Source organism: Ursus maritimus, unplaced genomic scaffold (assembly GCF_017311325.1).
Source record: "Ursus maritimus isolate PB19 unplaced genomic scaffold, ASM1731132v1 scaffold_5, whole genome shotgun sequence".
Lineage (NCBI taxonomy): Eukaryota > Metazoa > Chordata > Mammalia > Carnivora > Ursidae > Ursus > Ursus maritimus.
The window spans coordinates 7,433,921-7,445,859 of NW_024426663.1; the positions used below are offsets into that span (position 1 = coordinate 7,433,921).

At 35.9% G+C, this 11,939-nt stretch overlaps 1 protein-coding gene and 1 pseudogene across 1 annotated transcript in view; both read left to right on the forward strand.

Moving 5' to 3' along the window:
• LOC121100676 (zinc finger protein 570-like) overlaps window positions 1-9,245 on the forward strand; it is an 84,854-nt gene extending 75,609 nt beyond the window's left edge. Inside the window, exon 5 of the mRNA XM_040621957.1 lies at window positions 9,115-9,245. Coding sequence (XP_040477891.1) covers window positions 9,115-9,245 — 131 coding nt within the window. The remainder of the gene's footprint in view (window positions 1-9,114) is intronic.
• A 301-nt stretch (window positions 9,246-9,546) lies between these two features.
• Window positions 9,547-11,697, forward strand: LOC103656481 (annotated as a pseudogene).
• Window positions 11,698-11,939: the final 242 nt, after the last annotated feature.

Sequence of the window (11,939 nt, forward strand, 5' to 3'; positions counted from 1 at the left end):
TTAGTAAATGGTGGATAAGATATCAAAAAAGTCAGGTTATCAGTGATGTTCAAATCTCAGATCTTAATTATGTCCCTGCATTAGCTCAAAATAGTAACTATACCTAAATATATGTTATTAAAAGACTACTTATAAGTAATCATTGAATTTTTTTCTTTTTAAGAAACAACATTCCTAAAAATCTTGAGATATATTAACCCGCTTAATGGCTATATAATCAACATATACGCTCTTTAATTTGTGACTTCACTGATTTGTCAGATTTATCTGGTTTTCAACATATTTCAGTCTTTTATTGTCAAACTTTCTAACAAGATCAAACTCGCGAAAACAACACGACAGTTCTGACAGGCATCTGTTTACTTCTCAGTTTGTTTCCTTGTTCTGATTCACTGGTCTGAAGAATTCTGGATTTAAGTAGCAAAGAGGGCAAATGTGAACAGCACACTAAACTCTTCATCTTATTAGAACTCTTAACATTACATACCCTCAGTGGCACTTTCTGGATGTAAATTAAATTATTCCAGAATCATTATCTTTTAAGACTCATAATGGGGGAGGATGATTGTTACTGCATGTTGAATACACCCAAGGGTAGATGAGCAATCAATGAGTTATCATCAGTGCACAATACTATCTCATTCATTAGTCCAATGAAACAGAAACAAAACAAAACAAAGATAGCGATAGAGAAAAGAGAGCAATGTCAATTATGAAAAATTATGTAAGAGTCAAAATACTGACTTTTATCAATTTTTCAGAAGCATCTGAAAATAAGTTCATATTTTCTGCCATCACTGTTTTTTCACATATTCCCAACACAGTGATACACTTTGCTTAAAACAATAAAAATAATTGGATTTAATGTTAAATGATTTTCACTCAACTTTTAAGAAGAAAAATGGCATCAATATTGATTGGTACCATGGACTCTTATATAAAGAATGTTGGTGAGATGTTCCAGAATTAGAGCCCATCCACCATCACCTGTATTTCATATAACTAAGTGGGTTCTATATCATGAAAGCTGATGTTTAGAAAGAGTAAGACTAAATTTATTTTACTCTACTATATTTATGGAAATTAAAAGCTAGATAAGTCCTTGGAAATTCTCCTTCCACGTACAGATCAGGAAACCGAGGCTCCCTAAGTTAAGATGACTTGCTTAAGTTAATCGAGGCAATACCTCTTCTTAAATTCAGGTATTCCACTTCCTATGCTACCATTTCCCAAAGGGTGACCCACAAAAAATTACCACAACAAGGGCTCTGAGAAGAAACGTTTCTAAGGAAATATAAATAAGGGTATTTCAATTCATGACTCGCATTTGAAATTACCATGCACTATATATATTAACTACATATTTATTAACTATATAGATTATCGATTTTTAATAGGTAAAATGTTTCCATAGTGTATCAAAAATATATAAAATCATATCATCATAAACATTTCTCTTTTATTCATAACTCCATATTCTTAGTTACCGACTTTCCCCTCCATGTCCAACCATAAGTAGTAATACTGTTAGCTTCTTATATATTCTCTCAGAATTCCTTTATATAAAAACAAATATGTACAAATATTTTTATTACAACCTTTTACACAATTGGTGGCACACAATTCAGATATTCTGTACTTTTCCTTTTTTTACTAAACAATATGCGTGACAGATTATTCTATATCAGTGTACAAAGAGATTTCTCATTCTTTTGTATAGCTATGTTACTTTTTCTATCATGGAAGTACTGGGTAATTATGCTATTTCCAATCTTTTGCTAGTACATACAATTTACCATAAATAACTTCATACACATCATCATTTGGTACATGTGTATGCCTACAATAAACATCTAGAAGTAGATTATCTGGATTAAATGTATATGCACTTGTGATTCTTATTATCCACAGAGGTTGTACTAATAATGTGTGAAAGTATCTGTCTTTACACAGGTACAGAATTGACACAATTTAGAAACTTATAATCATGTCATTTTTTAAAAAAAGATTTTTTTCATTTATTTGAAAGAGAGAAAGAGAGAAAGAGACAGAGATAACGATGGGAGCATGAGTTGGGAGGAGAGGTAGAAGCAGGCCATGTGCTCAGCAGGCAGGCCGATGTGGGGCTCAATCCCAGGACCCCACGATCCCAGGATCTTGACTTGAGCCAAAGGCAGATGCTTAACTGACTGAGGTACCCAGGTGCCCATAATCATGTCATTTTTAAAAAAGAGTAGTTGAGCATTATTCCAATACGCTTTTCTCTTATTAGAGTTAAGTTTAAGCAACTTGCCATATGTTTAAGAGTCCTTTTCTTTCCTTTTCTGTAGTCACGTGTTACACTATTTGCAATTATTTTGTTATATATTTGTAGTAGAGAATGGTACTTTGTATTTGATAGTAAATGAAATAGTTTTCGTAGTTTGTTATGTTTTGAATTTGCTTATACATTTTTGTTATATGAACTTTTAAACTGTGGTCATACTTAACATTTTTTAAATGGATGTGGGATTTAGAAACATAGCAAGAACTTCCTTATTAGACTAAATCCTTGATCCATTTGTAATTTGCCTTGGCCTATACTGTGAACCATATATTTATCTTTGTGATTTTTTTTTGTCCAGATGTCTATTCTCATTTTTTGTCCAGATGTCTATCCTCAATTTCTTTCATTGATCTTTCATATAAGTTTCTAATAATTAAATCAGTGTAGTACTAACACATAGGCTTACAGAGGTCAATGAAACAAAATAAAAACCATGAATAAATCCAGTCACATAAGATAATTTTGCATATGAATAACATGGCATCTCAGATCTGTAGGAAAAAATGGCCTATTTATTATATTGTGCTGTATTTGTCTGTATTTGTCAGCATACAATAAAGAGGCATTTTTTGGTACAATCCCATTTGTCTGTTTTACTTCTGATACTCAACATCATTAATCATCAGGAAAATGTAAATCAAAACAACGAGATATCACCTCACATCTGTTAGAATCAAAAAGAAGAAATAACAAGTGTTGGTGAGGACGTATCACAAAGGGAAACTTTGTACGCTGTTAGGAATGTAAATTGGCCCATTCATTATGGATACAGTATGGAGCATACTCAAAAAATTAAAAATAGAACTACTATATGATCCAGCAATCCCACTTCTGGGTATATATCCAAAAGAAGTAAAATCACCTCTTCAAAGATGTATCTGTACCCCCATGTTCATCACAGCATTATTCACAATAGCCAAGATATGAAATCAACCTAATTGTCCATTGACAAATGAATGGATAAAGAACATATGGTATATATATGCAACGGAATATGTTCAGCCATGAAAAAGAAAGAGGACCGGCCATTTGTGACAACAGCAATGAACCTGGAGGACATCATGCCAAGTGGAATGAGCCAAACACACAAAATCAAACACTGCATGATCTCACATGTATGTAGAATCTCAAAAAGTCAAACTCGTAGAAGCAGAGAGTGGAATGCCGATTGCCAGGGGCTGGGAGTGGGGGAAATGAGAAGATGTTGGTCAAAGAATACAGACTTTCAGTTATACAGGTTGAATAAATTTTGGAGTGGTAAAGTATACCATGGTAACTATCGTTAATAACACTGTATTATATAACTGAAACTTGTTAAGAGAGTACATTTTAATTATTCTCACCACACACACAAAAATGAGAACCATGTGAGATGATGGATATGTTAATTAGCTTGACTGCAGTAACCATTTTACAACGTATACATATATCACAACATCAGGTTGTACACTCTGAATATATGTAACTTTTACTTGTCAATTATACCTCAACAAAGGTAGATACCTCAGAAAAAGTAAAAAAAAAAAAAAAGAGAAACTTAGGTTTTATTACCTGAAAAAGTGAGATTGTACACATTGTTTTTCTTTTCTTTTTTTTTCTCTTAATTTTTTAATGACGTCCCTAACTATTCTTTAGTTGTTTTTCCATACATACAAAGCTTAGAATTAGTTTGGTTAGTAAAAAAATAAACAGCTTACTGGTGTCTGGTAATTTCATTGGTACCGTATTACTTTAAGAATGAACTTAAAATAATTATATTTATTTTAATGTGTCTTCCTATTGAAGAATATATTTTCTCCTTTTTTGCAAGACTTGTTTTGTGTTGGCGATGATTGTTTAAAAGTTTGATTCCTATAAGTGCTAGAAACATTTGTTGATATTTCACATTCCTAGAAACATCATGTTGATATTTTGAATTGGATAATTCCTTCCAGTATATTGTATATGAAAATTATTAATTTACATAGGTTGTTTTTACACATCTATGACCTATAATATTCCTTTATATTTGTATTAGGATTTTAGTTAATTATCTTTGGTTTTCCAATTATACAATTGTGTCACCTTTACCTTTGATAGATTTATCTACTAGTTTACTTTTTTCTAAGTTTTTTTTTATTATGTTGATGAATACCTAAATAAAAGATTTAATAATAGCAACGAGAGTGGGCACTTGTCATTCTTTTTTTTTACAGCAAAGACATGCCTCCAAATGATTCCCCACCAAGTGTGATGGTGGCTTTGGGGATGGGATTGATGTATTTTATAAAGTGAAAAAAGTATCTGTAGAACCATAGTTTGCTCACTGTTTTTATCTGAAATGTTAAATTTTCAGTTACTATAGAAATGATCTGTGATTTTTCTTATAAATATTAGTATTTTAAATTATACTAATATTGAAATATTCTTCAATTCTTGGAAAAAGTAACACCTATTCATGAAAACTACATTCTTAACAAGCTGTCATTTTCTATATATTATTACATTAAGAATTTTCACATAACTAACCATAAATAAAATTGCTCTATAATTTTCTTTTTGATACAGTTATCATCAGGTGTTTGTATTCAGGTTATACTCATTTTTACAGGATTTAGAAATATTTCTTCTCTGTGATAGTTTAACTGTTTTGAGTAAGCTTTCAGTTGATACAGAAACTCAATTTGCTAAAATACTATCTTTTTTGTTTTCTAATTAATAGGTATTTACTGTAACTTATTATCAATCAGAATGCTTGAACTTTTCAAACAAAGTTCAAATCTATTTTGAAAGCACAGAATTTATCTTTCTAAGTGGTATTATGAGAATATTCATGAGAACTCACTCCCTTTTACACATACCATAAATTAATTACTAAAGAAGGGGGTGGGAGAAAAATATGTATTCACTTACTATTCATCATGATAGATAGTAAAGGAAGAGGAAGTTTAAAAATTGAATGATAACATAAAAGAAAATAGCTCTGAACTTCATCCTTGAAAACACTGCGTAGATGTTTTTATCAAGTTGTCCAGTGTGTTGAAAGTAAACTTATCATTTAGAAAAAAAAAAGGTTTTTTCCCTTCAAGTTTTAACCAATCAGAGCACATAATATATGTTATATATGTCCCCTGCAGTTTGGAGATACAGTGAATTACTGACTTACTTCTCATGAGAAATCTATACCGTTTGTCACAGACTGGCTAGCTGCTTTCACAGAACATTTGGATCAGCCTTCCCTTTATGGTTTGGCCAAAGATTATGTTTACTATAACACATTTAAGAAAGAGCTAGTATGGAATTTTCTTAAGAATAGAACAAGATGGTTCCATACAAATTTAAGGACTATTTGTTCCAGTTCTTTGAAAAATGTCCTCGGTATTTTGATCAGGATATAATTGAAAGTGTAGATTGCTCTGGGTAGCATGGACATTTTAACTATGTTAATTCTTCCGATCCATGAGCATGGAATATTTTTCCATCTTTTTATGTCTTCCTCAATGTCTTTCAAGAGTGATTTATAGTTTTTAGAATACAGGTCCTTTACATCTCTGGTTAAGTTAATGAAACTTGACCAATCTCTCACACCATACACAAAAATAAACTCCAAATGGATGAAAGACCTCAATGTGAGACAGGAATCCATCAAAATTCTAGAGGAGAACATAGGCAACAACCTCTACGACATCGGCCAAAGCAACAATTTTCATGACACATCTCCAAAGGCAAGAGAAACAAAAGATAAAATGAACTTGTGGGACTACATCAAGGTAAAAAGCTACACAGCCAAGGAAACAGTCAAAGAAAACTAAGAGGCAGCCCACGGAATGGGAGAATATATTTGCAAATGACACTACAGATAAAAGACTGGTATCCAAGATCTACAAAGAACTTTTCAAACTCAATACACGAGAAACAAATCATAAAATGGGCAGAAGATATGAACACTTTTCCAATGATGACATACAAATGGCTAACAGACACATGAAAAAGTGTTCAAAATCATTAGCCATCAGGGAAATTCAAATCAAAACCATACTAAGATACCACCTTACTCCAGTTAGAATGGCAAAAATGGACAAGGCAAGAAACAACAATTGCTGGACAGGATGTGGAGAAAGGGGATCCCTCCTACATTGTTGGTGGGAATGCAAGTTGGTACAGCCACTCTGGAAAACAGCGTGCAGGTCCCTTAAAAAGTTAAAAATTGAGCTACCCTATGATCCAGCCATTGCACTACTAGGTATTTACCCCAAAGATACAGATGTAGTGAAGAGAAGGGCCATATGCACCCCAATGTTCATAGCAGCATTGTCCACAATAGCTAAATCGTGGAAGGAACTGAGATGCCCTTCAACAGATGACTGGATTAAGAAGTTGTGGTCCATATATACAATGGAATATTACTCAGCTATCAGAAAGAACGAGTTCTCAACATTTGCTGCAACATGGACGGCACTGGAGGAGATAATGCTAAGTGAAATAAGTCAAGCAGAGAAAGACAAATATCATATGATTTCTCTCATCTATGGAACATAAGAACTAGGATGATCGGTTGGGGAAGAAAGGGATAAAGAAAAGGTAATCAGAAGGGGGAATGAAACATGAATTGAACTTTTACATCGGAAACCAGGGATGTACTGTATGGTGACTAACATAATATAATAAAAAATCATTAAAAAAAAAAAAGAATAGAACAAGATGAGAGATGCAGCAAACCATACTCCATTTCTCTATCTTCAGTCTTTCTGTATATGAGAGAAATGTGTGTCCTCAATTTCAAATATGTCCAGAGATTTGAGTAATAACTTACTATGTAGAAATTTTAATTTCTGAGTTGACACTCTGTTTTACCCGAGAATGATCAAAAATTTGGAAGCTGCACAAATTTTAATCCAAAAAGAGGGAAGTACTAGTTTCAATTAGCAAATTTATAGGGCAAGTGAGCTTTATGATTCTAAAAGAGACAGTGAATTATATAATTATACCCATGGATACCAATTGTTTAATTTCCTGCTTACAATGTTTGACATCTTGCACCATTTTGTCCATTTATCAGAAGCTGGACATTCAGAAAGAAAATAAACAAATAAACAAAAACACCGTGTTTCATATATATGTTTTTTTTTTTTTTAATGTCACTGTTGGGAATTTATTCTCCCATTAAGGAAGGCCATCGCACTCTGAATTGTCTATTAACAAACAAACACAAAACTTTAATATAAATATATGTAAGTTTGACTTTTGGGTATTACAGGTAGTCCTTCTATAAGCAATTGACTAATATTTCCCTAAATACTAATCTCAAATTGCTCAAGTACTGGAAAACGCTACTGAATAGTGTGTTCTTTCCTTGGAATTAGATTAATTTCCTGAACATGGTGTGGCAAATACTAATTTTGGGGCTACAAGAGATTATTGGTACTCTATACAGATTTAACTTTCTTCAAATACAATCTTTATCAAGAAAGGGATGAAAATAACTACATATTTTATAGGATATAATGCTTATAAATCAGAATATACCTTAGCTATATCTATATAAAGCATGCTTTTTTAATGATGAATGAAAATCTCTGTTCTGTGTTATTTTATGGAGGTGCTTCTGGCCATGTAAGTATCCAAGAAGGAGAAAACACATCTAACTCACCAGGTCTTTTGGCAAGGAAGACTGACCATCTTGCAGGGGTGGGGAATAAGATAACTAGCCTAGTATAGACATAATGATTGAACACTTAGATTTAAGCAGGCAACTGATACCAGTAAAAATACTATCATTACAATGCACAGCAAACACCTATATTGCAAATTTTGTTGGTGTGGATTTAGATGGAGCTGTTTCCCAACTTATTTCATTTTTAAAAAATCAAGTTTTGTTAAATCTAACACTGGATAGAGCAGTATATATAATCCCATCTATAATCATAGATGAGATTTTTGAATATTTCAAAACAATGAAGCAAGGAACACTCTTACACATGTTGTCATAGGGTAACCCATTCCACACATTTGTAAGGCACTCTTGATATTACCAATCATCATTTCAATGGACATACTCTCTGAGTCAGAAAATGTACTTAGAATATATACTGTAGGTGCAACCACACATATTCATGAAAAAGTAAGTTTAAGAATATCAACGCCAGCATTTTTATAAGAACAAAACATTAGAAAACCCTAGATGTCATTTAGTAAAGCTGAATAAATTATGGTAATTGATAGAGGAGAATACTATATGTAGCCCCGGGGGGGGGGGGACAGCTCGCTATGCAGTGTTCCAGGATAAACTTTAAGATGTTTCATTAAACCAAAATAAGGAGGAGAATACTGAATTTAATATAGCACCATTTGTATGAAAATGACATGGGATTGATACAGACCTATCCCTATATAAGTATAAGATAGCCTCTCTCTGCAAGGAATCCCAAAGAGGTGTACTCTGGTCAGAGTAACTCAGAGACTGGGAAAGTAACCAGGAAGAAAGGGAGGGACAGGAAGCAAGAAAATGAATGGAACACATTCTGGAGGGAACTTCCATTCTGGTAAGAACAGAGATGGTGGTCCTCTGGGTAAACACCCAGAGAAGAGAGTCTTCAGTCAAGCGTCTAGTTTTTGTTTAAAAAATAGACATACATTACATATAGCCTTAAATAGACATACATTCAGACTGATTACCTTCNNCTTTTCAGCAGGATTAAAGTATAAATGTGAACTTCTTTTGTATTAAGAAGAAAAAGGAAAACTGTCCGGTTTTTCTTCCACAGTGTTCTTTATGTTCACTGCAATCTTGTCTTTTCTCAATCTGACAGGACACACATGTGGTACCTGGTGTGGTGCTTATTCACCAACAGAAGTTCAGAAGAGAACTGGTGTATGGTTGGCACGGACACTGCACCCATCCCGAGGGCTCACCATGGCAATTAAAGTTAATGTTCTCTGATTATTCTTTTGTCTCCTGAAAGTTGACCAGATTGATATTTAAAGAAAATCAGTTTCTCAAGGGTGATGCATTAATCATCAGGATAATGATGATAAATGCAATTTTCTAACGTTACTGAATTTGTCACTAGAGCGAGGAGGTGGTTCTCACCTGTGTTATGTGTGTGTAGCAAGAGAGCTAGTGAGCAATGAGTGAGTGTGTTGTGAGTGGGGGGGGGGCTTGGTTCGTTGTTCTTAACTTCCCCCCTCTCCTCCGCCCCTCCCTGACATGGCTTCAGTGGCTGCTCCCTGGGCCATATGAAATGAGTGACAACGATGACATGGAGGTGGACAGCTATGAAGAGCAACCAAGGTTTCAATCTGCAGCTGACAAACAGGCTCATGATAATGCACTGGAACGAAAACGTAGGGACTACATCAAAGACCGTTTCACAGTTTGTGGGACCCTGTTCCATCACTCCAAAGGACAGCAGGCACCCTGGGCCCAAATCCTAGACAAAGCCACAGAGAATATCCAGTATATGTAAAGGAAACACTACACACACCAGCAAGCTATTGATGACCTCAAGTGGCAGAATGCTCTTCTGGAACAGCAAGTCCGTGCACTGGAAAGGGCAAGATCAAGTGTCCAACTACCCCTCCTCGGACAATAGCCTCTACACCGCCAAGGGCAGCCCCATCTCTGCCTTTAAGGGAGGCTCGGACTGCAGTTTGGAGTCAGAGCCCAAAGAGCCCCAAAGAAGCAAGAAGCTCCAGATGGGGGATGCCAGCAATACAAACTGTCCGTCTCCTCAATCGTCTTACCCTACTTTTAGTTCATGCTCAGAATCCTCAGAAACATTTAAGGGATTCTTTTTATTTCCTCTTGCTCCCTTTTTATTTTTAATTTTATTTTTACATCAAAGCTCCTGGCCAATAGCTCTCATTTTCCTTCCCCATTTCCACCATTTTTAAAAAATGTTTGCCCTCAGGGATTCCCTGTTACTGCCAGGAATTTTTAAACCCAAACACCCCAAATTGCCAGCTTTTTCTGTGGAGGACAGACAACTGGCTAGACCTCTGAGCACACTGTCCTGGCCACCCACTAGCTCCTCCAGCCCTGCTGGCGCATGCCCGAGGACTCCTGCCCCTTCTGCCTTTCCTCCCAGGCCACCCTCACCTCCGTTTGATAGACTTTGTAAATCTGTGGGCTGCTCTACTTTAAGAAGATGACCGGTTTGAAGTAATCAGAATTAACCCCCCTTCTTTTTAATGACTTTTTTTCCCCCTGAAAAGCTATTTATCAGTCCTATTGAAGGACCAGATCCTTGAAAAGTTTGTGGCATAAAAACAAGTGGGGAGAGATTTGCAGAACAGAGACTTTGGCCTGTTTCACTTGTGCTTCTCTCAGTCAGCCTTAGGAAGGGCTGCATGACACGTGTGGTATGTGTGGGGGACAGTGGGCAGCAGTAAAGTGGTAGCTGCCAGGTGTGGGGTGGTGAGGTGGTAGTGGGTGGGATAATAAGGAGGATTGGGTCAGGCAGAGGTTCTGTATTGCGAGCCAGTGATGATGCTTTGATGTTTATTTCCTGCTACTGAATCAGAGTGAACTATCCCTTTTCCTGATGACGTCGGTATTGCAAAGCCACAGAGTCATAAAGTAGTGATCAAATTTTAAAAAATTGTCACTAGGCATTGGTTCCTCTGATAAGATCCAATATTGGAAAGCCCCTCTTTTTCAAAAGTTTCCTTGCCACGTAAAACTGATTGCATGACTGACCTAAACCTGAAGTGGTATTTGCTTCTATTTAGAGGTGGATGGGTAGCTTGGATTCTTAGGGTATCACTCCTCAGCATGTTCTTTATTTTCTCCATGGATAGAAGGTGAAGCTTTTCATTGGCCAGTTTTCCGCTGATCTTCACATCATCCGTAGGTTTTTCTAAATCTTGGGAATGGCTAAATGTAACGCCTGTTGGATTGGATGGACTGAATTTACCACCCCCATTCAGGGTAAGATGGTTTAGCACACATGGCCTGGCCTATTTTTGTGGGTTTGAGTTCTAATGACAGTTCAACTTTCAGGGTATTCCGCACTGTTATTTTGTCCACTAGGTTTATGTGGAACTGCTGATGTTCTGCCTATTCACTGCTGGTAGTAAGGATGGAGAAAGGGTTTCCCCAGTTGTAGCCACTTGGTATATCTTGGTAGTTTCTGGTTTTCATGGATGAAGAAACTTCCCTGGCTGGATGCTTATTATGGTAGGACCACTCCTGTCTTTTGGAAATGGAAACTGGTCCCCAGACTCCTTGTTGTGTTGTGTTGTGTTGTGTTGTGTTGTGTTGTGATCTTCGTACAGGTTCACCCACCCATACTACCCCTTCCCCATCAGCCTCCCTGGTGTCTCCAGACCAGGTAAAGAAGTCTCAAGTCCAGGGCCAGATCAATCTCCCTTGCTGGTTCAACCAGGTCTAACTGGGTGCTTTAGGCACAGCTCCCATTCAGTCCAGGAGAGGAATGGGCCTACTAGGAATGCCTTCTGTTCCTGGTTTGGCTGTTGGGAAATGCCTGGTCTTTGTCACCTTCTTTTCTTGACAAGAGGATGTAAAACACCTTGGTACTCTGTCCCTCTCATCCCAGGATCTCAAACCAGGCTGTTGTCTTCCTAACAACTTTCAGAGCTCTCCTTTTGTTGTCCCTTTCACTATTTCCAGGAT